This window comes from Cebus imitator, unplaced genomic scaffold (genome assembly GCF_001604975.1).
Source record: "Cebus imitator isolate Cc_AM_T3 unplaced genomic scaffold, Cebus_imitator-1.0 Scaffold113, whole genome shotgun sequence".
NCBI lineage: Eukaryota > Metazoa > Chordata > Mammalia > Primates > Cebidae > Cebus > Cebus imitator.
In genome coordinates this window covers 7,789,810-7,812,562 of record NW_016107428.1, presented here as the reverse complement: position 1 = coordinate 7,812,562, position 22,753 = coordinate 7,789,810, and the positions used below count along the sequence as shown (strand labels likewise).

Sequence of the window (22,753 nt, the reverse complement as noted above, 5' to 3'; positions counted from 1 at the left end):
GTGTTTGAGTAATAGTCTGCTGTGGCAGGAACAGAGGGTTCAAGGAGGGAAGGAATAGATGAATCTGGAAAGGTTGGTTAGGACCAGAATGTGAATGGCTTTGAACAGTTGGGTCACCCAGAGAACCTGAAGTCCAGCTTTCTGCAATTCAAAACATGCTAATGAATTGGGAATGACTTTAATATTAGTATTATTTTAGGTATTTAGGGTTTAAATGCTTCCTTAGTGTTCTTAGGCCTTATTCTTTTGTCTTTAGTCTATCTGAAACATAACCATTTACAAAATAAATAGAAAATATACAGATGTTGCTGTTTTTGTTCGTTAAGGAGATTCATTTGGGGACATTGTATAGCTTTGATTTTTTTTTTACTTATTTGTTGGTATCTGCAGTATAAAATGCCCTCAGACAGGAAAATCAAAGTTCTGATTAATTTTCCTGCATTTTGTAGAAACCCAGCTCGAAACTTTGGTCTATTGCTATTCTTGGCTAAACTTGTTTTTATTTGGGATTATTCTATCAATGATAGTTAAGTGATGCTGTAAGAAGATAGCGGAACGTTCACTTCAACACTTGAGTACTGCCTGTTCCCATCTGTATGGGATGTAAGTCTGGGGACTTACATGTTTCTTAGAAATATGCATAGTACTGACATAGCTTCTTGCTCCCTTCCTCATGACATTTTCCTGGTGGAACTCCAGTTCTTCATGATCCATCACCTTTTCTCTTGATATTAAGCCATTTTTGATAACCTGAAACAGTATTAATGCTTTTTTGGGCAGTGCTGCCATCACAGTCAGTATTAATGTTATATTGCTTAGAATGTAATCTATTGTGTTAAGATTTTCTCTTCTACTTAGCTCCGAGGTTGATATAACCTGATAACTATTGTTTTCTTGCTGTCATATTTCTTTCAAACATTTCTTTTTTTTTTTTTTTTGAGGCAGTCTCACTCTGTTGCCTAAGGCTGGAGTGCAGTGGTGTGATCTCGGCTCACAGCAACTTCCGCCTTCCAGGTTCAAGCGATTCTCCTGCTTCAGCCTCCCGAGTACGCGTCATAGGCATGCGCCACGACACCCGACTAATTTTTGTATTTTTAGAGACAGGGTTTTGCCATGTTGGACAGGCTGGTCTGAAACTCCTGACCTCAAGGTAGATCCTCCAACCTCAGCCTCATAAAGTGCTGGGATTACAGGCATGAGCCACTGCACCCCAACCCTTTCAAACATTTCTATTAGGATCAGCCCTTGCATCCTCTTTAACCAATCTGATGATATTTTACCTTCGCCAATGTGGCTTATGCTTTCCAGGACTGAAATATGAAAAGAGCTGGACTTAGATAAAATCTTTTAGATCTTTGTGCATGTTAAATTGTGTCAGGTGTATGGTTATGAATGTGCATAATCTTGCCATCCAGCAGTTCTTCAGATACTGTTGACTTTGGCAAATAAGTAGGGAACACACATTCTTCTCTGTTTTGGAAGGGGAAGAATGGGTTAACCAAAAATCCTATGTGTATATATATGCTTGTTTTGCCACTAATCCTTTGAATTAGATTTTTTGGGACATCACAAAGCTGAAAAAGTTTTTTTCCCTAATTCTCAGCTTGAGAAATGGCTGGAATAGGTATAGTTTTGTTATTGTGTATCTTGCTGGTATTTTTGTTTTCCTGTGTGTAATTTTGAGACCGGGTCTTGCTCTGTTGCCCAGGCTGGAGTGCAGTGGCGTGATCATAGCTCACTGTAACCTACAGCTGCCAGGCTCAAGTGATCCTCCCATTTCAGCCTCCTGAGGAGCTACAGCTACAGGCGTGTGCCACCATGCCTGACTAATTTTTACATTTTTTTTTTAGAGATAGAGTCTTGCTGTGTAACCCAGGCTGATCTCGAACCCCTGGGCTCAAGCAGTCCTCTTGCCTTGGCCTCCCACCATTCTAGGATTACAGGTGTGAGCCGCTATGCCTGGCCTTGAAACTTTTTTAAAAAAACAGAATTAATTATTTATGAATAAATTCATCAGTATTGTTTGTAGTGTTGGGTAAAATGATTTCTATCATAGTTAGTTGTCCTAATGGAGTTTTGCTTAATGAAAAAGTTCAGAGATGGGATGCAGAATATACTTCTTGTTTTTCTCTGATGTTATTTAGAAGTCTTGTATTTGGGAAATACTTGTTCAGCAGTTACATCTGGCTGAAGGAAAATAGGTATCAGTTATGGACCAGACTAAAAGGTGTCAGTGAGAGATTAACATCTGAGGGCAGTATCCCTGTAACATGTAATGAGCACTGAAAATAAACTGGATGAAAAATGAAAAATAAAGAAGCATCAAGAAGGAAGAAGAGCTACAAGTTGGGTGTAGCAGGATCTCTAAGGCATAGAAAGAAGAAAAGGCAGCCAGGTGTGGTGGCTCACGCCTGTAATCCCAGCACTTTGGGAGGCTGATGTAGGCAGATCATGAGGTTAGGAGTTTGAGACCAGCTTGATCAACATAGTGAAATCCCGTCTCTACTAAAAATACAAAAATTAGCTGGACGTGGTGTCACGTGCCTATAATCCCAGCTACTTGGGAGGCTGAGATAGGAGCATTGCTTGAACCCAGCCAGGAGGCAGAGGTTGCAGTGAGCTGAGATCGTGCCACTGCATTTCAGCCTGGGCCACAGAGTGAGATTCCGTCTCAAAAAAGAATAAAAAATTAAAAAAAAATACAAAAAATTAGCTGGGCATGGTGGCGTGGGCCTGTAATCCCAGTTGCTTGGGAGGCTGAAGCAGGAGAATCAGTTAAACCCACAAGGCAGAGGTTGCATTGAGCTGAGATCATGCCATTGCACTCCAGCCTGGGAGACTGAGTGAAACTTCATCTCAGCAGTGGGGAAGAGGGGGAAAGAAAAGGCACGGGAGGGGGATATCAGAGGGAAAGAATTGATGGGGAGCAGTTAAATAGTTGTATCAGATGTGACCTGCTATCAGTACTGAGTTGTTTTTCTCGAGTTTGATATTTAGGTTTGAGTCTAAAATACAAGATGCCGGCTGGGCGCGGTGGCTCAAGCCTGTAATCCCAGCACTTTGGGAGGCCGAGGCGGGTGGATCACGAGGTCAAGAGATCGAGACCATCCTGGTCAACACGGTGAAACCCCGTCTCTACTAAAAATACAAAACATTAGCTGGGCATGGTGGTGCGTGCCTGTAATCCCAGCTACGCAGGAAGCTGAGGCAGGAGAATTGCCTGAACCCGGGAGGCGGAGGTTGCGGTAAGCCGAGATCGCGCCATTGCACTCCAGCCTGGGTAACGAGAGCGAAACTCCGTCCCAAAAAAAAAAAAATACAAGATGCCAGGCGTTGCTCACGAATACAATCCCAGCATTTTGGGAAGCCAAGACAGTAGGATTGCTTGAGACTACAAACATACAGAAAAGTAGAGAGAGGCTGGTATGGTCCCTGGGTGGATGACTTGAGCTTAGTAGTTCAAGACCAGCCTGGGCAATATGGTGAGACCCTGTCTCTACAAAAAAAAACACAGGTTATCCAGGTGTGATGGTGCGTGCCTGTAGTCCCAGCTATTTGGGAGGCTGAGTTGGGAGGATCTCTTGAGCCCAGGAGATTGAGGCTGCAGTGAGCTATGATGGCACCACTGTACTTCAGCCTGGGCAAAAGTTAGACCCAGTTTAAAAAAAAAAAAAGGCTGGGCACAGTGGCTCACGCCTGTAATCCCAGCACTTTGGGAGGCTGAGGCAGGTGGATCACCTGAGGTTAGGAGGTCGAGAATAGCCTGTCTAACCTGGAGAAACCCTGTCTCTCCTAAAAAACACAAAAATTACCTGGGTGTGGTGGTGCCTGCCTGTAATCCCAGCTACAGGGGGGCTGAGGCAGTAGAATTGCTTGAACCCAGGAGGCAGAGGTTGCAGTGAGTGGAGATTGTGCCACTGCACTCCAGCCTGGGCAACAGAGCAGGACTCTGTCTCAAAAAAAAAACAAAACAACAGGCTGGGCATGGTGGCTCATGCCTGTAATCCCAGCACTTTGGGAGATTGATGTGGGTGGATCAGCTGAGGTTAGGAGTTCAAGACCAGCCTTGCCAACATGGTGAAACCCCATCTCTACTAAAAATACAAAAATTAGTGAGCTGTGGTGGTGCGCCCCTGTAATCCCTACTTGGGAGGCTTAGGCAGGAGAATTGCTTGAACCTGTTAGGCGGAGGTTGCAGTGAACCAAGATCACCCCACTGCACTTCAGCCTGGGCAACAGAGTGACAGTCCGTCTCAAAACAAAACAACAAAACAGAAAAGTAGAGGGAGTAGCAAAATGAACTCCCTAGGTACTTATCACCTAGCTTCAAGAGTTATAAGCTTAAGCCAACTTTGTTTAATTTGTACACTGGTCCCTTCTACTCTTCCCATTATTTATATATATGTTTATTTTAAGATGGAGTTTCCCTCTTGTTGCCCAGGCTGGAGTGCAATGGTGTGATCTTGGCTCAGCACAACCTCTGCCTCCTGGGTTTAAGTGATTCTCCTGTCTCAGCCTTCCTAGTAGCTGGGATTTCAGGTGTGTGCCACCACGCCTGGCTAATTTTTGTATTTTTAGTAGACATGGAGTTTGACATGTTGGCCAGGCTGATCTTGAACTCCTGACCTCAGGTGATCCACCTGCCTTGGCCTCCCAAAGTGCTGGGATTACAGGCGCGAGCTCTATCACACACCCCCAGGAAGAGGAAATTTTTTTTTATTTTTGAGACGGAATGTCACTCTGTCACCCAGGCTAGAGTGCGGTGGCACAATCTTGGCTCACTGCAACTTCTACCTCCTGGGTCAAGTGATTCTCCTGCCTCAGTCTCTTGAGGAGCTGGGACTACAGACGCCCACCACCATGCCCAGCTAATTTTTGTCTTTTTAGTAGAGATAGGGTTTTGCCATGTTGGCTAGGCTGCTCTTGAACTCCTGACTTCAGGTGATTCACCTGCCTTGCTAGGCCTCCCAAAGTGCTGGGATTACAGGTGTGAGCCACCACGCCCAGTGAAAATCTTAGGAAAGGATTTGCACGTTCTGGTTCCCCTCCCACCATAATTTTAGTGGCAATAAATATACTCTCAGTTTTCTAAGAAGCCTAACTGCCACCTGACATAGTTTTGTATGACACAGTTACACACATGTCTTAAAATAAGATGACCAATTTAAGAAAAACCTCATTCTTGACAGTATACCATCAAGACTCTTCCTTTAGGGTGGCTCTTTGGTAATACAAGTGTGATACATACTTAACTAGTGCTTTGATCTCATGCCTAAGACATTTTTAAAAACTAAACTCGGATATGACAACTCAGGATTGCAAGGACTACCCATAACTTCAATTTAGGATTTTGAATCTACCGTCAAGATAGGGAATCTCTGCTTCCTTTTTAAGATTTCAGAATCAGTAGCTAAGAGTCCTAGCATATATCCCTACTCTTCCCTCAGTTAGTGGGTTTTACTAAAGATGGGGTGGGGAAAAATTGAGACAGGGAACAGAAATGTGTTTTTCATCCAGAAAATCCGGTAGTTTAGTTAATCCATATCACATATTTCTACCCCGTACTCCTTTTTCTGCTGCCACATAATTGGAATTTATTAATCTCACTTGTCCCAGCTTCTCTCTATCTTACTTGTTCCCTAAATCTCTCTCTTCCATTTCATCTCTCAGAATTTTTTCTGTTATACATTCTGCTCTCTTCTGCCCTTATTTGCAGAAGTAAACCCATCAGAAAGGCTAAGTTTCTTACAAAGATAAACATTTATTTACTATGGGACCCAGCAATCTGATTCCTAGGTATAGTTATTTACCCTAGTGTTGTTTGTTTTTTGAGATGGGAGTCTCTCTCTGTTGCCCAACCTAGAGTGCAGTGGCACGATCTTAGCTCACTGCAGCCTCTGCTTCCTGGGTTCAAGCAGTTCTCTGCCTCAGCCTCCTGAGTAGCTGGGATTATAGGCATGCACCACCATGCCTGGCTAATTTCTGTATTTTTAGTAGAGATGGGTTTCACTATATTGGCCAGGCTGGTCTCAAACTCCTGACCTCGTGATCCGCCCATCTTGGCCTCCCAAAGTGCTGGTATTACAGGCATGAGCCACCTCATCCAGCCTAGCCTAGTGTTATTAAAACCTGTCTTCACACAAAAACCTCTAAACAAATGTTTACAGCAACCTAACTTGTAATCACTACAAACTGCAAACAGCTTGAATGTACTTCAACTAGAGAATGGATAAACATACTGTAGGCCAGTAATAAAAAGGCGGAAACTATTGATGTGTAAAACAGTGTGGACGTTGGAATATTTAAGGGTTTAAATGGGTTAAAGAGTGCCAGCTCTTGGCAGTTTTATGTGTGGCCAATAGGAAGTCCTAGTCTCTTCTTGCCCAGTCACTAGCAGACAGTATCCCTTTTTTCTTTGTCTTCACATCTGAATGTATTGAACTACAAATCCAAATTGGTAAGGGATTAGGCTGGAACAGGATTTGTTCATGTTGGTCCTAATTAAAGTTGGAAGACATTAGCATAAACGTTTCTTTTTTGTTTGTTAACATAAAGGTTTCTTTGCCTCCTTAAATCTTCATTGTTTTGGACCTCTCGTTACTCATTTTGATATGTTCTCTTTTTTATCCAAGTTGCCAACGCTTTTTTTTTTTTTTTTTTTTTTTGAGGCGGAGTCTCACTCTTTCACCTAGGCTGGAGCGCAGTGGCATGATCTTGGCTTACTGCAACCTCTGCCTCCCAGATTCAAGCGATTCTCTGGTTGCCCAGGCCGGAGTGTAGTGGCACGATCTCGGCTCACTGCAACCTCCACCTCCCAGGTTCAGGCGAGTCTCATGCCTCAGCCTCCTGAGTAGTTGGGATTACAGGCACGCCATCACGATGCCTGGCTAGTTTTTGTATTTTTAGTGGAGGCAGGGTTTCACCATGTTGGCCAGGCTGCTTTTGAACTCCTGACCTCAAGTTATTTGCCTGCCTTGGCTTCCCAAAGTGCTGGGATTACAGGCGTGAGCCACTGTGCCCAGCCAGTTGCCAAGAAATTTTATGCACTGGGTATTGGTCATTTCTTGTCAGAAATGATTTATTTGCACATTTTTAGTCAGTTTATGTTTAAGAAATTATAGAAATACTTACACACCCAGGCTATAGTTCAGTGTTGGTTTTGAAAATATAGAGTTAGAGACAACTTTGTCATTCCTAGAGATACAAAATTTGAAGTGGAATTTTACAAACCTTTGCTGGCATGGAGAGAAAAATTTGGAAAATTACTTTTCATGACTTCTACAGATTACTTATTTATTTACTTACTTATTTGGAAACAAGGTCTGGCTCTAACACCCAGGCAGAAGTACAGTTGTGTGATCTCAGCTCACTGCAGCCTCCACCTCCCAGGCTCAAGCCATCCTGTGACCTCAGCCTCCTGAGTAGCTGGGACTGCAGGTGTGCACCACCATGCCTAATTTTTGTATTATTTTGTAGAGACAGGGTTTTGTCATGTTGCTTGGTCTGGTCTTGAACTCATGAACTCTAGTGATCTGCCTGCTTTGACCTCTGAAAGTGCTCAGAGTCACAGGCATGAGTCACCATGCCCAGTCTGATGACCTTTTTATTTTACTATTTTATTATTTTTAGTTTTTATTTTGAGATGGAGTCTCGCTCTGTGGCCTAGGCTGAAGTGCAGTAGTGCTGTCTTGGCTTACTGCAGCCTCCGCCTCCCGGTTCAAGTGATTCCCCTTCCTCAGCCTCCTGAGTAGCTGGGACTACAGGTGTGCACTACCACTCCCAGCTAAATTTTTTTGTATTTTAGTAGACATGAGGTTTCACCATGTTGGCCAGGATGGTCTTGATCTGCTGACCTTGTGATCCACCTGCCTTGGCTTCCCAAAGTGCTGGGATTACAGCCATGGGCCACTGCGCCCAGCAAAATTTGTCAGATTTTAGTTATTCTCTGACTTGCATATTAAGCTGCTGAGTTTTATGGAATCTGATGTCTTAATTTTATGGATTAACAAACCCATTAGCTTTTTGGACTTTATATCCATAATTTCAAGCAGAAACAAAACAATGATTGATTTGCATATAAAGATTTAATTGTACTGCCTATGAGAAGCTCAGCGATAAACTCCCCTCAGGATTAATTAACTACAAACAGCTGCCTAGTCCCAGGAGATTTTGGGCTGGGTAATTTTGTTACTAAAGTTTGATTTAATAAGAACGTAGTCATGATTTACATAGATTTCATACCAACACTATTTTAGTCTCTTATGAACCTTCGTAATTGGAAAACGCTGATGCTAATCAGCAGGTACAAAAAAATCAACAGGTAAAATTCAGTAGCTGAAAGTAATTCCTGAATAAATGTTATCCAAATGAGGAACTGGTTGCTGAAACTTTAGGATGGAGAAGTTCTTCACACGGAAAATAAGAGAGCTGCCTGATAAGGGGGAAACAGCAAGTTGCACAGTATGTGTAGTGTGATGCGGTTTTTATAAAACAGTACCCTTTTCCTATTTTTTTTTTTTTTTTTTTTGAGTCGGAGTTTCGCTCGTTACCCAGGCTGGAGTGCAATGGCGCGATCTCGGCTCACTGCAACCTCCGCCTCCTGGGTTCAGGCAATTCTCCTGCCTCAGCCTCCTGAGTAGCTGGGATTACAGGCACGTGCCACCATGCCCAGCTAATTTTTTGTATTTTTAGTAGAGACGGGGTTTCACCGTGTTGACCAGGATGGTCTCGATCTCTTGACCTCGTGATCCACCCGCCTCGGCCTCCCAAAGTGCTGGGATTACAGGCGTGAGCCACCGCCCTTTTCCTATTTTTTATTTGTATATGAGGTAGGGGAAAGTATAAAATGATCTGAATTGGAAAATTTGGCAGGGGTGGGCTGGGGTTGGAAATGGGAGGGGTGAAGGGCCAGGTAGAGTAGTTTCCTAGAGTGTTAATGAGGCAGAATCCTGGGCTTCACAGACTGAGTTGGACGTCCGGAGTTAGTGTATCCAAGACCTAGGATTCCACCTTTGTAACTAGTGCACCAGGTCATTTCCTTATAGGTAGATGGTCCTTAGACTGTACTGATGCTGTAGAGGAGATTGCAGACTATTTGGCCTGATTCACCCATTTGTTTCTTGCCTAAATCCTCATGGAAGTAGCATTTCTTGTCCTTTTACAAAAACTTATTTAGGTAAAAATGATAAATGCACCTGTGGTTTAAGAAAAAGCCTGGGGCTGGCATGGTGGTTGGTGCCTGTAATCACAGCTATTTGGGAGGCTGAGGCAGGAGAATCACTTGAACCTGGGAGGTAGAGGTTGCAGTGAACCAAGATCGTGTTACTATCACTCCAGCCTGGGCAACAAGAGGGAAACTCCGTCTCAAAAAAAAAAAAAAAAAATACCTGAAGAGGGTGGGAGTGGGGCAAGTGTAGTTTTAAATATAAAACTACAAACAAAAAGTAGAGATCATAGTAAAAAGAACCACCCTTCTCAAGTGAGAATATTTCTGGCTGCCTGGGCTGCTGTAATGGTTTGGGGACAAAGTAACATCTGTGCAGATAGTGGTGCTGTGTAACACACTGTAAGAATTTTGAGATCTGATCACAAACTGGGTCTGCTAAATTCAGCATTAAAACTATTCTATCATTTTCAGTTTCTTTGTTTGTTTCTCAGACAGGGTCTCTCTCGCTCATCCAGGCTAGCGTGCGGTGGCAGCAGTCGTGGCTCACTGCAGCCTTGACCTCCTGGGCTCATGGAGTCCTCTCACCTCAGACCCCAAGTTGCAGGGGGCTATAGGTGTGCCACCATGCCTGGCTAATTTTTGCATTTTTTGTAGAGATGGGGTTTTGCCATGTTGCCTAGGCTGGTCTTGAACTCTTGGGCTCAAGTGATCTGCCCACCTCAGTCTTCCAAAGTGTTTGGATGGCATGTGTGAGCTACTGCGCCCTGCCTTCAGTTTCTGAGACCTGCTTCCGCTCCTTTCTTACTAGGAAATGTGACCCAGCTGTGCCTTAGACCAGATAAGGACGTTTTGTTATCCTGAAAGTCTATCTTGAGGGACTATAGAGGACTATAGTTGGGAAGTTTGGCAAATTCAGGATGCTATTTGATTGTTTGTTTGTTTGTTTTTTTTGAGACAGAGTCTCACTCTGTCGCCAGGTGCCAGGCTGGAGTGCAGTGGCACAATCTCAGCTCACTGCAACCTCCGCCTCCCAGGTTCAAGCAATTCTGCCTCAGCCTCCCGAGTAGCTAGGACTACAGGCACACACCACCACGCCCAGCTAATTTTTGTATATTCAGTAGAGACGGGTTTCACCATGTTGGCCAGGATGGTCTCAATCTCTTGACCTCGTGATTCTCCCTCCTCGGCCTCCCAAAGTGCTGGGATTACAGGCTTGAGCCACCGCGCCCGGCCAGGATGTTATTTGAATCTTTATCTTTTGATACATGCAGCTAGCAGATGAGCTTTTTTATTTTTATTAATTTTTTTTTTTTTGAGACTGAGGTTCACTCTTGTTGCCCAGGCTGGAGTATGGCACGATCTCGACTCACTGCAACCTCCGCCTACTGGGTTCAGGTGATTCTCCCGCCTCAGCCTCCTGAGTAGCTGGGATTACAGGCCACCTGCCACTATGCCCCCTGACCTCAACTGATCTGCCTGCCTCAGCTTCTCAAAGTGTTGGGATTACAGGTGTTAACCACTGCGCCCAGCCTTATTTTTATTTATTTGTTTATTTATTTATTTGAGATGGAGTTTTGCTTTCCACGTCCAGGCTGAAGTGCAGTGGCGTGATCTTGGCTCACTGCAACCTCTGCCTCCTGGGTTCAAGCAATTCTCCTGCCTCAGCCTCCTGAGTAGCTGGGACTACAGGTGGGTGCCACTACACCCGGCTAATTTTGTATTTTTAGTAGAGGGGGGTTTTACCATGAAGGCCAGGCTGGTCTCGAACACCTTACCTCAGGTGATCCACCCCCCTTGGCCTCCCGGGATGCTGGGATTACAGGCATGAGCCACCTCACCCATCCAGCAAGTTAGCTTTTTAAAAGTGCCTGATGTCCAAGGGCTTAATTCAGCATGGGCTGGCAAGAATTGAAAAAACTATTTTTGTTAGGCCATAGAAATATTTTGCGGTAGAAACTATTTCTTTATACATGTTTGTATTATTCAGATTATTATTATTATTTTGAGACAGAGTCTTACTCTGTGGCCCAGGCTGGAGTGCAATGGTGCGATCTCAGCTTATTTTTATTTTTATTTATTTATTTGAGATGGAGTTTTGCTCTCCATGCCCAGGCTGAAGTGCAGTGGCATGATCTTGGCTCACTGCCACCTCTGCCTCCCAGGTTCAAGCAATTCTCCTGGCTCAGACTCCTGAGTAGCTGGGACTATAGGCACACGCCACCACACCCAGCAAAATTTTTGTATTTTTTTTTTAGTAGAGATGGGGTTTCGCCATATTGGGCAGGCTGGTCTCTTAACTCCTGACCTCGTGATCCACCTGCCTTGGCCTCCCAAAGTGCTGGGATTACAGTCGTGAGCCATTGCACACAGTCCTATTCAGATTATTAAAACGTTACTTTGCAGAAGTAACCTGGTGTCAGGAAAGACTACAAAATGTAAGGCTAGTCTGTATTTAAAGAACAAAGAAAGTCACAACTAAATGCAGTGTATGGTGCTTGGTTGGATTATGGGTTAAATAAGAACATCTATAAAGGCTATTATTAGGGCAACTGAGGAAATTTGAAGCTGGGTTATATGTTAGATGACATCACGGTTTCTTTTTTTTTGAGCCACAGAGTCTTGACCTGTCGCCAGGCTGGAGCGCAGTGGTGGGATCTAGGCTCACTGCACCCTCTGTGTCTGAGGTTCAAGTGATTCTCCTGCCTCGGCTTCCCAAGTAGCTGGGACTACAGTCGTGTGCCACCATGCCCAGCTAATTTTTGTATTTTTTAGTAGAGACAGGGTTTCACTATATGTTGGCCAGGCTGATCGTGAGCTCCTGACCTCAAGTGATACACCTACCTCTGCCTCCCAAAGTGCTGGGGTGGCAGGCATTAGCCACTGCACCCAGCCTGTCATGGTTTAATTTCTAGAGCATGCTTATGCTGTTGTGGTTGCTATTCCCTTATATGGTATAATTACTGTACATTTTCTGTGTTTAAGAGAGTATTTTGATAATTACCTAGTAAAGAAATGCATTATGTTGGGAGTTGTTTGGAAAGTGAAATTAAGAAAGTCTGTATTATCTTTTTATAGATATTGAAGCACAGATTCGAGAAATTCAAGGCAAGAAGGCAGCTCTTGATGAAGCTCAAGGAGTGGGCCTCGATTCTACAGGTTATTATGACCAGGAAATTTATGGTGGAAGTGACAGCAGATTTGCTGGATACGTGACATCAATTGCTGCAACTGAACTTGAAGATGTAAGTTACAAATTGCGTACAAGAGGCAATTATTTTTTGAGAGAGCAAGAAATATGAATAAACTTTTTTGTTTCAGCCATCTGGCTTAGGAGAGACATTCTTGAGATCTTTTAGAGGAAAAACTACTGGAAGTATCCTCTCTAAGGCTCTGAAACTTCACTGGAAATGCTTTGTTCTGAGAATTTATGGTAAAGACTAGTTTGTTTATCCAGCAAAGCACCTGCCAACCATTACCGGTGTAAAGTAAACAGTTGTAAAGTAAATCCCTACCATTACTTACCGCATTGTCTAGAGTAGCTTGTGTGGGAAGTGACTTGATTGTAAATAGCCATCTGTCCTTGTGACTTGATTACTGACTTGTATTTTATACTGTTTTTCTTCTGTTGGTATCTTAATGTGAATAGAATTTTTCTTTTTTTTTGGAGACACAGTCTTGCTCAGCCTGGAGTACGTTGGTGTGGTCTCCACTCACTGCAACCTCTGCCTCCTGGGTTCAAGCGATTCTCCTGCCTTAGCCTCCCGAGTAGCTGGGATTACTAGCCTGCCACACGCCAGCTAATTTTTGTATTTTTAGTAGAGATGGGGTTTCGCCATGTTGGCCAGGCTGGTCTTGAACTCCTGACCTCAGGTGATCCGCCCTCCTTGGCCTCCCAAAGTGCTGGGATTACAGGCTTGAGACACTGCACCTGGCCTGGAATTTTTCTTAGTACTGATGTTGATGAGCTTTTCATGCCTGTTTCAAGTTACTATGGAGGAGGACTGCCTTTCATTTTGAAATCTGTCCCTCAAAGAATTTTTTTCTGTATTCCAGGTAGCTTATATTTTATCAGACCATTCCAAAGTCCAAATTTGGTGATTCAGTTACAGGTCACTGTAACTGATATGGATTATCAAGCTGATTATTTTTAAGAAATTCAAGTCACATTTTACTTTACAGTTGGCTCTCTCTTTCTCTTTTTTTTCTGGAGAGAAATTTAAAAGTCCCAAAAGGTGACATTTCTAGAAACCAGGCATGGACTAGTTAGTATTTTATTTGGGGGTCTCGTACCCTAATGATAAAAGAAAGTAATAGCTATATGTTTCAGAAACTGAGGGGGATATTGTCATTTTATTTTTAAATAAAGGTGTTAAGATCTTGAGAATTATCTAGTGTTGCACTTTTTTTTTTTTTTTTTTTTTGTGACGGAGTCTCACTCTCTCACCAGACTGGAGTGCAATGGTGCGATCTCGGCCCAGTGCAACCTCCGCCTTCTGGGTTCAAGCAATTCTGCCTCAGCCTCTCGAGTAGCTGGGACTACAGGCACGTGCTACCACACCTGGCTAATTTTGTATTTTTAGTAGAGACCGGGTTTCACCGTGTTGGCCAGGATAGTCTCAATCTCTTGACCTTGTGATCTACCTGCCTTGGCCTCCCAAAGTGCTGGGATTACAGCCGTGAGCCACTGTGGACGGCCAGCACTTTTTATTTATTTTTATTACAATAGAGATGAAATCTCACTGTGTGTGTATGTGTGGTTTTTGTTTGTTTTTTTGGGAGACAGTTTTGCTCTGTTGCTCAGGCTGAAGGCAGCGGACAGATCATGGCTCACTGCAGCCTTTGCTTCCTGGGTTCAAACTATCCTCCCACCTCAGCGTCCTGAGTAGCCGGCACTACATATGCACACCACCATGCCTGGCTAATTTTTGTATTTTTTTGGTAGAGACAGGGTTTCACCATGTTTCCCAGGTTGCTCTTGAACTCTTGGGCTCAAGCAGTGTCCCGCCTCAGCCTCTCAAAGTGTTGGGATTATAGATGTGAGCTATCTTGCCCAGCTGGGTCTCTGTTGCCTAGGCTAGTCTCAAAACTCCTAGACTCCCAACTTGGCCTCCCAGACAGTTGTACTTTTTATACTAGAAAGGTAACAGTATAATATTATTTTGTTTAAACACACTGCTCGGGACAAGTACATTTAAAATTAAATACTTGTTTCTATGGTTTTAAATCATGTTTAAAAAAATGAGTTAAAAAAACTAGAAAGTTCTAAAATAAGCTGTAATTATCAAATTGAAAAAACATTTTGTCTTCTGTGAGAAAATTAAATGCTCAAGTTTTTCTAGTCCATACTTACTTTATCTTAATTGACTTCTATAGAAAATTTTCCTTGCTTAATCATTTTGAAAGTAAAGATAACTGAATTTAATTTCTTTAATAGGTTTTTGAAGTGCAAGAAGTCATAATAGTAGTGTTTGTAAGTTTTATGAAGGAAGGCTTAGATATCACTCCGTCAGTAGATCTTTTGATTTCATATTGAATCTTTGCATATTCTTTCTAATTTGTAAGTTCTAACATTTTGTTTGCGGGCTTTTGGGGGTTTTCATTGCAGGATGACGATGACTATTCATCATCTACAAGTTTGCTTGGTCAGAAGAAGCCAGGATATCATGCCCCGGTGGCATTGCTTAATGATATACCACAGTCAACAGAACAGGTGACCTTTCATTTTAAAAGCATATTCAGCTAAAGAAAAGTGAATGTCTGAGTTCCCGTGGACATCCATGAATTTTAGGATGTTTTGAGGAGAATTAGAAATAATTTATTCTGTACAGGTGTAATCTTTTCTTTTTGACACAAGGTCTTGCTATCTTGCTCAGGCTGATTCCAAACTCCTGGGCTCAAGCATTCCTCCTGTCCGAGCCTCCCAAGTGGTTGAGATTACATACACAGGTCACCACGCCTGGCTGTAATCATTTAATGAAGCATTGAACTATGGAAATGTGAATGTGTATATTGCCTTGTTTCCATATGCCTTATTTTTTTATGTTAACATTTATCTGTGAAACGATACAGAATATTGGTAGGCATGTATTAAACATTTGTGCTTTACAGTGTTCTGATTTTTGTTTATGATACTGCTTTGTTATCTTAATAAAGTGGAGATTAAGTGAGACATACTTCTTTTTAGTATGATCCATTTGCTGAGCACCGACCTCCAAAGATTGCAGACCGGGAAGATGAATACAAAAAGCATAGGCGGACCATGATAATTTCCCCAGAGCGTCTTGATCCTTTTGCAGATGGTAATTCTTTCCCACTTTTCTATAAGTATTCAGAAATTTATTTGTATTAAGTTGTCTTTAGCCCTTTGATTTTTTTTGGCATGCTTCTGAATTTGCTTTTCTTTTTAAAAATCCCCCTTAATATAGATTTGTATAGATTTGGTTGAAGTCACAGATGCCATATTCTTCATCTTTATAATGCAAGTTTTCTTTCCAGGTAGAAGGACAAGAAAAAAATGAGCCAATGCCATAGAAACGCAAAGGGTTAAAGGTTTTACTTTTACTTTTGTTTTGGGTACGCTTTCTATACTTGGAACAAATGTGTTTTTCTGCTCAAAATACTTTCAAATTGTTGAAAGTTTTCATTCCAAATCCTAGATTTTTAGGATTGTTACCCTTGAGAAACTGTTTCTCACACTAGAGCTCCCCCCATAGTACTCTAAATATAGCTTAGTAAAGGCACCTACTTTGCTCTAAGCATACTTAAAGTTAAAAGTATGTATACAAAGATTTTGATATTTTTAATAGTTGGAGTCTGTTTTGCTAATTTTAGTGTGCAAGTCAGCACAAGGGGCATAGTGAGCCTGATGGAAGCTTTCCTCAGGTGAGTGAGTTTCACAATCAGAATTAGGTGCCTGTTTCTTAAAATTAGATTCTGCTGCAGGTTTACATACTAGACTTTCAGCCTGCATGAATTAGTAGGGATATTCTTTTTTTACTTGCATAATTGTAATTGATTTAAACATGTATGCCAGAATTCACAGGCCCATACTAACTGTCCTTAATTTCTTTCCTACAGCAGTACTGCTATATGCCAGTCCTGTCTGCATTCTTAAGGGTGCAGTTCAACACATCCTCTCTAGATTATGGTGAAAAAGTATTCCAAAGGAAGTCTTATCAGAGCTAGTGTCAGAAAGAATGACACTACCAATTGGGCATGATCTTCAGCATAGGAAATGTCTTAGAATTTTATTAGTTTTTCCTAAATTGTGATGCTATACTACTTGTATAGCTAGTTATCACATTTCTAAAGCATAGTATGCCTCTGTGAATCTTGTTATATACTGTTTGGGCTTCTGTAAGATATCGAAGTTTGAAAAGCAAATACTGAAACTTTAACCAAGAGACTGACACATCTCTTTGTACACCATGTTGCTTCTGTGTGCATCATAATAACTGGTAGACGTAATATATTTCAAGTAATATGTTTCCAGTTTTAATTTATGATTTCTAAGAAATAAAAATATGCTTTCTAGGTCAAAAAAACTTAAAGCATGAAGCCCTTTTTAGTAACGTGACATCAGAATAAGATTATAGGTATGTTTTTAAAATCAGAATTTCTAAACTATAATTGTTTTAGAACACTGTATGAAGAACTTATCTAGTCATAGTTATTTGTAGTCAGGATTTTAACAGCTTGCAACAGGTAATGTTTTGAATATAAATATCTTTCCAAAGTGTTACTAATGTAAAGAGATAATTTTCTAGGCTTCTATTCTGCTGCTTGAAGTCAGAACTGCTGATGGAGACAAAGGCACGAAAGTGTACGTATTCCGGATTAGCAACCCAGGAACCCATCACTTCTGAAGACTAAACTGTGTTGTCATTTTGTTTTTATATGCATTAAAATATTTGTTTTAAACTGCTGTAGATGTTTGTGTTCAAACAGGTTAAATTGATCAGCAAACTCAATAAAAAGTAAGATGTATAATTATTAAAGTTTTCCATCAAAAAATAATTTAAATGATTATGGAATAACATAAAATTAGAGCAGGGCAGATAAATCAGTTGAACCTGATTATCTTTTATTTATTGTACTCTTTTCCTGTTGCTGTTCTTTTCTGCAGGAGGGAAGACCCCTGATCCTAAAATGAATGCAAGGACTTACATGGATGTAATGCGAGAACAGCACTTGACTAAAGAAGAAGTATGTAAACCTGTGTCCTGTTTTAATGGTTGTGAAAGAATGTAAATAAAGTTATGATTGAGAGACTGTTACGTTTCTTTTTTGCTATTTGCTGCACAATTATTTTAATAGTATTAATAAAAATTAACTGAGAAAGAATCTTATGCCCAAATTATACCACCTTCCAAATAAAACTTTCCATTTCGATATCCTTTTTTAGTCTGGGCCCCTTGGCCGTGTATGTATCTATGAATTTTACTGGAAGTTTTCCTTTTTTATTTTGAGACAGAGTCTCATGTCACCCAGGCTGGAGTGCAGTGGTGTGATCTCGGTTCACTGCAACCTCTGCCTCCTGGGTTCAAGTTATCCTCCCACCTCAACCTCCTGAGTGACTGTGAATACAGGTGTGCAGCACATGCCTAGCTAATTTTTGTATTTTAGTAGAGATGGAGTTTTACCATGTTGGCCAGACTGGTCTCGAACTCCTGACCTCAGGTGATCCACCTGCCTTGGCCTCCCAAAGTTCTGGGATTACAGATGTGAGCCACTGTTCCTGGCCATTATGGAGAATGTTTCTGTAGGGAGAAGGTTGATGGTGTGTGTCTGAACCCAGTATGTTAGGGAAAAGTCAAAGAGTTTAGTGTGAGATTCTGTAAGTTGCAGTTTGGATGTAAGTGGAGAAGTTCGAGTAAATCCTTTTGGCCTACAGAGAATATACCATTTTGTCTTAATTGTCTCCATTATTTTTTTATTTTATTTTTTTTGAGGCAGAGAATTGCTCTGTCACCCAGGCTGAAGTGCAGTGGTGTGATTTCAGCTCACTGCAACCTCTGCCTCCTAGGTCTAAGTGCTTCTCCTGCCTCAGCTTCCCAAAGTAGCTGGGATTACAGGTGTGTACCACCTTGCCCGGCTAATTTTTGTATTTTTTTTTTTTTAGTAGAGATGGGGTTTCACTATATTGGCCAGGCTGGTCTTGAATTCCGGACCTTGGATGATCTGCTCGCCTTGGCGTTTGAAAGTGCTGGGTTTATAGGTGTGAGCCACCATGCCTGGCCTCCTCCATTACTATTATGAATATATAATAGGTTTTGTATGTTGACTGAATTAAGTGGGATAATCCCCATTTTAACAGTATAGAGTGAATTAAATGTGCATCTATTATCACTAAATTATGCATATTTATATAATTTGTCAGTATAAATAAAATTTTATTTTTATATTTTACCATTTTTCTATTGTGTTGCGTAGTCAATTGCTATTTATATGAGTTTTAAAGAAAACTTTTTCAGTGGAAGCATTTTGGTTCTCCGTTGACTGAAGATTTTACTTCACCTATAATATATAAACTACAGTGTGCTATGTTATAAATTCTGAACTTGCTTGTGTTTTGTTTAGAAAGACAGGCATTATGTAAAATGAAATAAATTTAAAACAAACTATGGAACCAGCTAGCATAGAAAGGAGAACGAGCAAAGTATAAAATAGCATGTTAAGTGGAAATGATTGTGGTAATGATAGAAAAATATTGAAAACATTTTAAAGGTAAATACTGTTTTTTCCAGCGAGAAATTAGGCAACAGCTAGCAGAAAAAGCTAAAGCTGGAGAACTAAAAGTCGTCAATGGAGCAGCAGCATCCCAGCCTCCGTCAAAACGAAAACGGCGTTGGGATCAGACAGCTGATCAGACTCCTGGTGCCACTCCCAAAAAGCTATCAAGTTGGGATCAGGCAGAGGTAATTTCATTTTGTTTTTTGTTATTACTGTTTAAAAATTTTGTTCTCTTATGGACTATATTAGTCGGCTTGGGTTGTCGTAACAAGGTACCACAGACTGGGTTCCTTAAACAGCAGACTGATTTTTTTCACAGTTCTGGAGGCTTGAAATCCAAGATCAAAGTGCCAAGAGGGTTGGTGTTTGGTGAGGGCTTTCTTGCTGTGTCCTCACATGGCCTTTCTCCCTGCCAGTGAGCTCTGTTGTCCCTTCTCTTCCTATAAGGACATCAGTCTTGTTAGATTAGCATCCCACCCTTATGACCTCATTTGACCTTAATTTACCTCCCTAAGGCCCAGTTTCCAAATACAGTCACACTCAGAGTTAGGACATGAACAAATGAATTTCGAGGGGCGTGCAGTTTACTTACTCATATCCTGGAGTAAGGAAAGTTCTTTTTAGAATATTAAGTATAGACTTGTAGGTATGTTACATTGTGGAGGTTGAGTATCATATAGTGGTGTTTCTTATTTTCTTTTTTTTTTTTTTTTAGACGGAGTTTCACTCATGTTTCCCAAGCTGGAGTGCAATGGCGCGATCTCGGCTCACCGCAACCTCCGCCTCCTGGGTTCAGGCAATTCTCCTGCCTCAGCCTCCTAAGTAGCTGGGATTACAGGCACGCACCACCATGCCCAGCTAATTTTTTTGTATTTTTAGTAGAGACGGGGTTTCACCATGTTGACCAGGATGGTCTCGATCTCTTGACCTCGTGATCCACCCGCCTCGGCCTCCCAAAGTGCTGGGATTACAGGCTTAAGCCACCACGCCCGGCCCTGGTGTTTCTTATTTTCTAGGTAGATAACTTAAGCCTCTCACTACAGGCAGCAATAGTCAATGCTACCCCATTCTTTTGGTCAGCCTCCTCTCCTACTTTCTTTTTCTTTTTAAAAACATTCTGTTGGAGGCTGAATGAATTGGCTTGTGCATATAATCCCAGCACTTTGGGGGCCCAGGTGGGAGAATTAGTTGAGTTTAAGGAGTTTGAGACCAGCTTGGGCAACAGAGGGAGACCCTGTCTCTACCAAAAAAAAAAAAAACAAACTTAGCTGGGCACAGAGGCACATGCCTATAGTCTTAGCTACTGGGGTAGGGGGGCTGGTGGGGGCTGAGGCAGGAGGATCCCTTGATCCCAGGAGATAGAGGTCGCAGTGAGCTGTGGTTGTGCCACTGCATTCCAGCCTGGTGACCGAGTAAGACCCTGTCTCAAAAACACAAAACAATGGAGTCTGTAAAATATTTCTTAGAAATTTATTTCCTAGTTATGTAGAAATGGTTATATTAGTTGTTCTCTATCGTTTAATAGTATACTTGTAGACTAAAAGATATAAGTGCTGCATAAAAGCAGCTAATTATGTTAAACTATAATATGTACCTTTATTGTGTCGGTTTGTCATTAATCTGAATAGAAAGGCCTTTAAAATTGAGTTTTTTAGAAAGCAGTTGAAAATATTTAATCATTGTTAGAAAAATAAAATAAAGCGGCTGGGCGTGGTGGCTCACACCTGTAGTCCCTTGGCACTTTGGGAGGCCAAGGTGGGCTTATCATGAGGTCAGGAATTCAAGACCAACCTGGCCAGCATAGTGAAACCCCATCTCTACTAAAAATACAAAAATTAGCTGGGCATGGCGGCACGTGCCTGTAGTCCCAGCTACTCGGGAGGCTGAGGCGGGAGAATTGCTTGAACCTCAGGTGTTGGAGGTTGCAGTGAGCCGAGATCGCGCCGCCATATGCCGGTTTGGGCAACAGAGTGAGACTTCATCTCAAAAATACAATAAACTCCAGCTTGGGCAATAGAGTGAGACTTCGTCTATAAAGTAAGATAAAATAAAGCTACTCTTGTGCTTATGCATCATTTCCCTTCCCCTCTTGGAGACTCTCATCATGTACCATTAATTTTTTTCTCCATACTAGATTATCATTAGCAGCAAACATGTTTTACCATGCTTTGTATTAACAACAGCAACAAAAAACCTGCAGAAAGCATCTCCTAACCCTCATTCACATCCTTATTCGGCTACCACCCTATTTCGATCTCTTTTTAGAGCAAAGTGCTTTGTTTTTTGTTTTTTTTTTTTGGGGTGGGGGGTGGTAAGGTCTCATTTGTTGCCACGGCTAGAGTGCAGGGGCACAATCACAGCTCACTGCAGCCTCCACCTCCTGGGCTAAAATGATCCTCCCACCTTAATCCCCCAAATAGATGGGACTATAGATGTATACCACCATGCCTGGCTAGTTTTTTATTTTTTGTAGAAACAGGTCTCACCAACAGGTCCAGGCTGGTCTCAAACTCCTGGGCTCAAACAGTCTGTCTGCTTCAGCCTTGCAAAGTTCTGGGATTACAGGCATGAGCCACAAAGTGCGTTGCATGAGTTGTTTGTACTTGCTTTCTCTTCTTACACAGTTCTAGCCTTTTGTCCACGAGACTTCACCTAAAATCTCTTGTCAAGGTCACTTGACCCCTAATTGATAAATTTAAAATGTATATTTTTATTTCTCATATTACTTAGCATATCAAGAACATTTGACATTTCTTCATAGCCTTTTCTCTCTCAGTCTCTGGGTTTTAGTCTTTCTTGGTTCCCCTCAAACTCTCTCAGTGGCTTCTACTCCTTAGTCTTGTTTGCTGGATCCTCATTCTTCTTACTTCTGAACTTTGGGGCGTTCTAGTAGTGCTCAGTCTTCTGGTTTCATTTGCATCTGTGCTTGCTCCCTAGGTTCTCTCTTGTCTTTATATACCATTTGTATAAGACAGCTCCCAAACTTACAAATCTGTCCTCTGCTTCTGTTCCTCAAACTTGTGTATTTGTCCAGCCTGACATATTTCACTGTTCAATGGGCATTTCAAAATCAGTATTTCTAAAAGAAAATTATTGATTTTCTTCATGTACATCTCTTCTCCATCCTGCTCCACGGTCTTTCCCGTTCCTGTTTGGCTCAAGCAAAATATTTAGGGCCAGGTGTAGTGGCTGACGCATGTAATCCCAAAGCTTTGGGAGGCCGAGGTGGGTGGATCATTTGAGGTCAGGAGTTCGAGACCAGCCCGGCCAACATGGCGAAACCGCCTCTAGTAAAAATACAAAAATTAATTGGGCCTGGTGGTCGGCACCTGTAATCTCAGCTGCTCAGGAGGCTGAGGCAGGAGAATTGCTTGAACCCAGGAGATGGAGAGATTGCAGTGAGCCAAGATTGTGCCACTTTACTCCAGCCTAGGCGACAGAGCAAGACTGTGTCTCAAAAACAAGAATAGCAATACCAAAAAACATTTAGGGACTCATCTTATACTCCTTATTCTCTTACCCCATATCCTACCCATATAAGTTTTCTTGGCGCCACCTTTAAATATACTGAGGATCTAGTCACTTTTCATGATCTCTGCCTCTGCCATCCTAGTCTAAATCACTATTAGCTCTAGCCTAGACTGCTGTATATTTAACTTACAGATCAAGAAAAAAAAACCTATCAGATCATGCAATATTTACCCAAACCCAGAATTGGGATATGCAAAACCTATATAATTTCTTTCTTTTTTTTTTTTTTTTTTTTTTTTTTTAATTTTTCTTTTTTTTTTTTTTTTTTTTTTTTTTTTGAGACAGAGTTTCGCTCTTGTTACCCAGGCTGGAGTGCAATGGCGC

General features: G+C 41.7%; 1 protein-coding gene across 5 annotated transcripts in view; it reads left to right on the top strand.

Moving 5' to 3' along the window:
• SF3B1 (splicing factor 3b subunit 1) overlaps positions 1–22,753 on the top strand; it is a 45,889-nt gene that overhangs the window by 1,317 nt on the left and 21,819 nt on the right. For 2 of the 5 annotated variants that reach the window (XM_017538764.2, XM_037742097.1), the window contains exons 2-6: positions 12,242–12,408; positions 14,772–14,876; positions 15,351–15,465; positions 17,292–17,371; positions 18,913–19,083. In XM_017538764.2, coding sequence (XP_017394253.1) covers positions 12,242–12,408; positions 14,772–14,876; positions 15,351–15,465; positions 17,292–17,371; positions 18,913–19,083 — 638 coding nt within the window. Of the gene's footprint in view, positions 1–12,241; positions 12,409–14,771; positions 14,877–15,350; positions 15,466–15,694; positions 17,198–17,291; positions 17,372–18,912; positions 19,084–22,753 lie in introns of those variants that run through there. The other 3 variants (XR_001828143.2, XM_037742098.1, XM_017538765.2) reach the window with 3 other exon arrangements.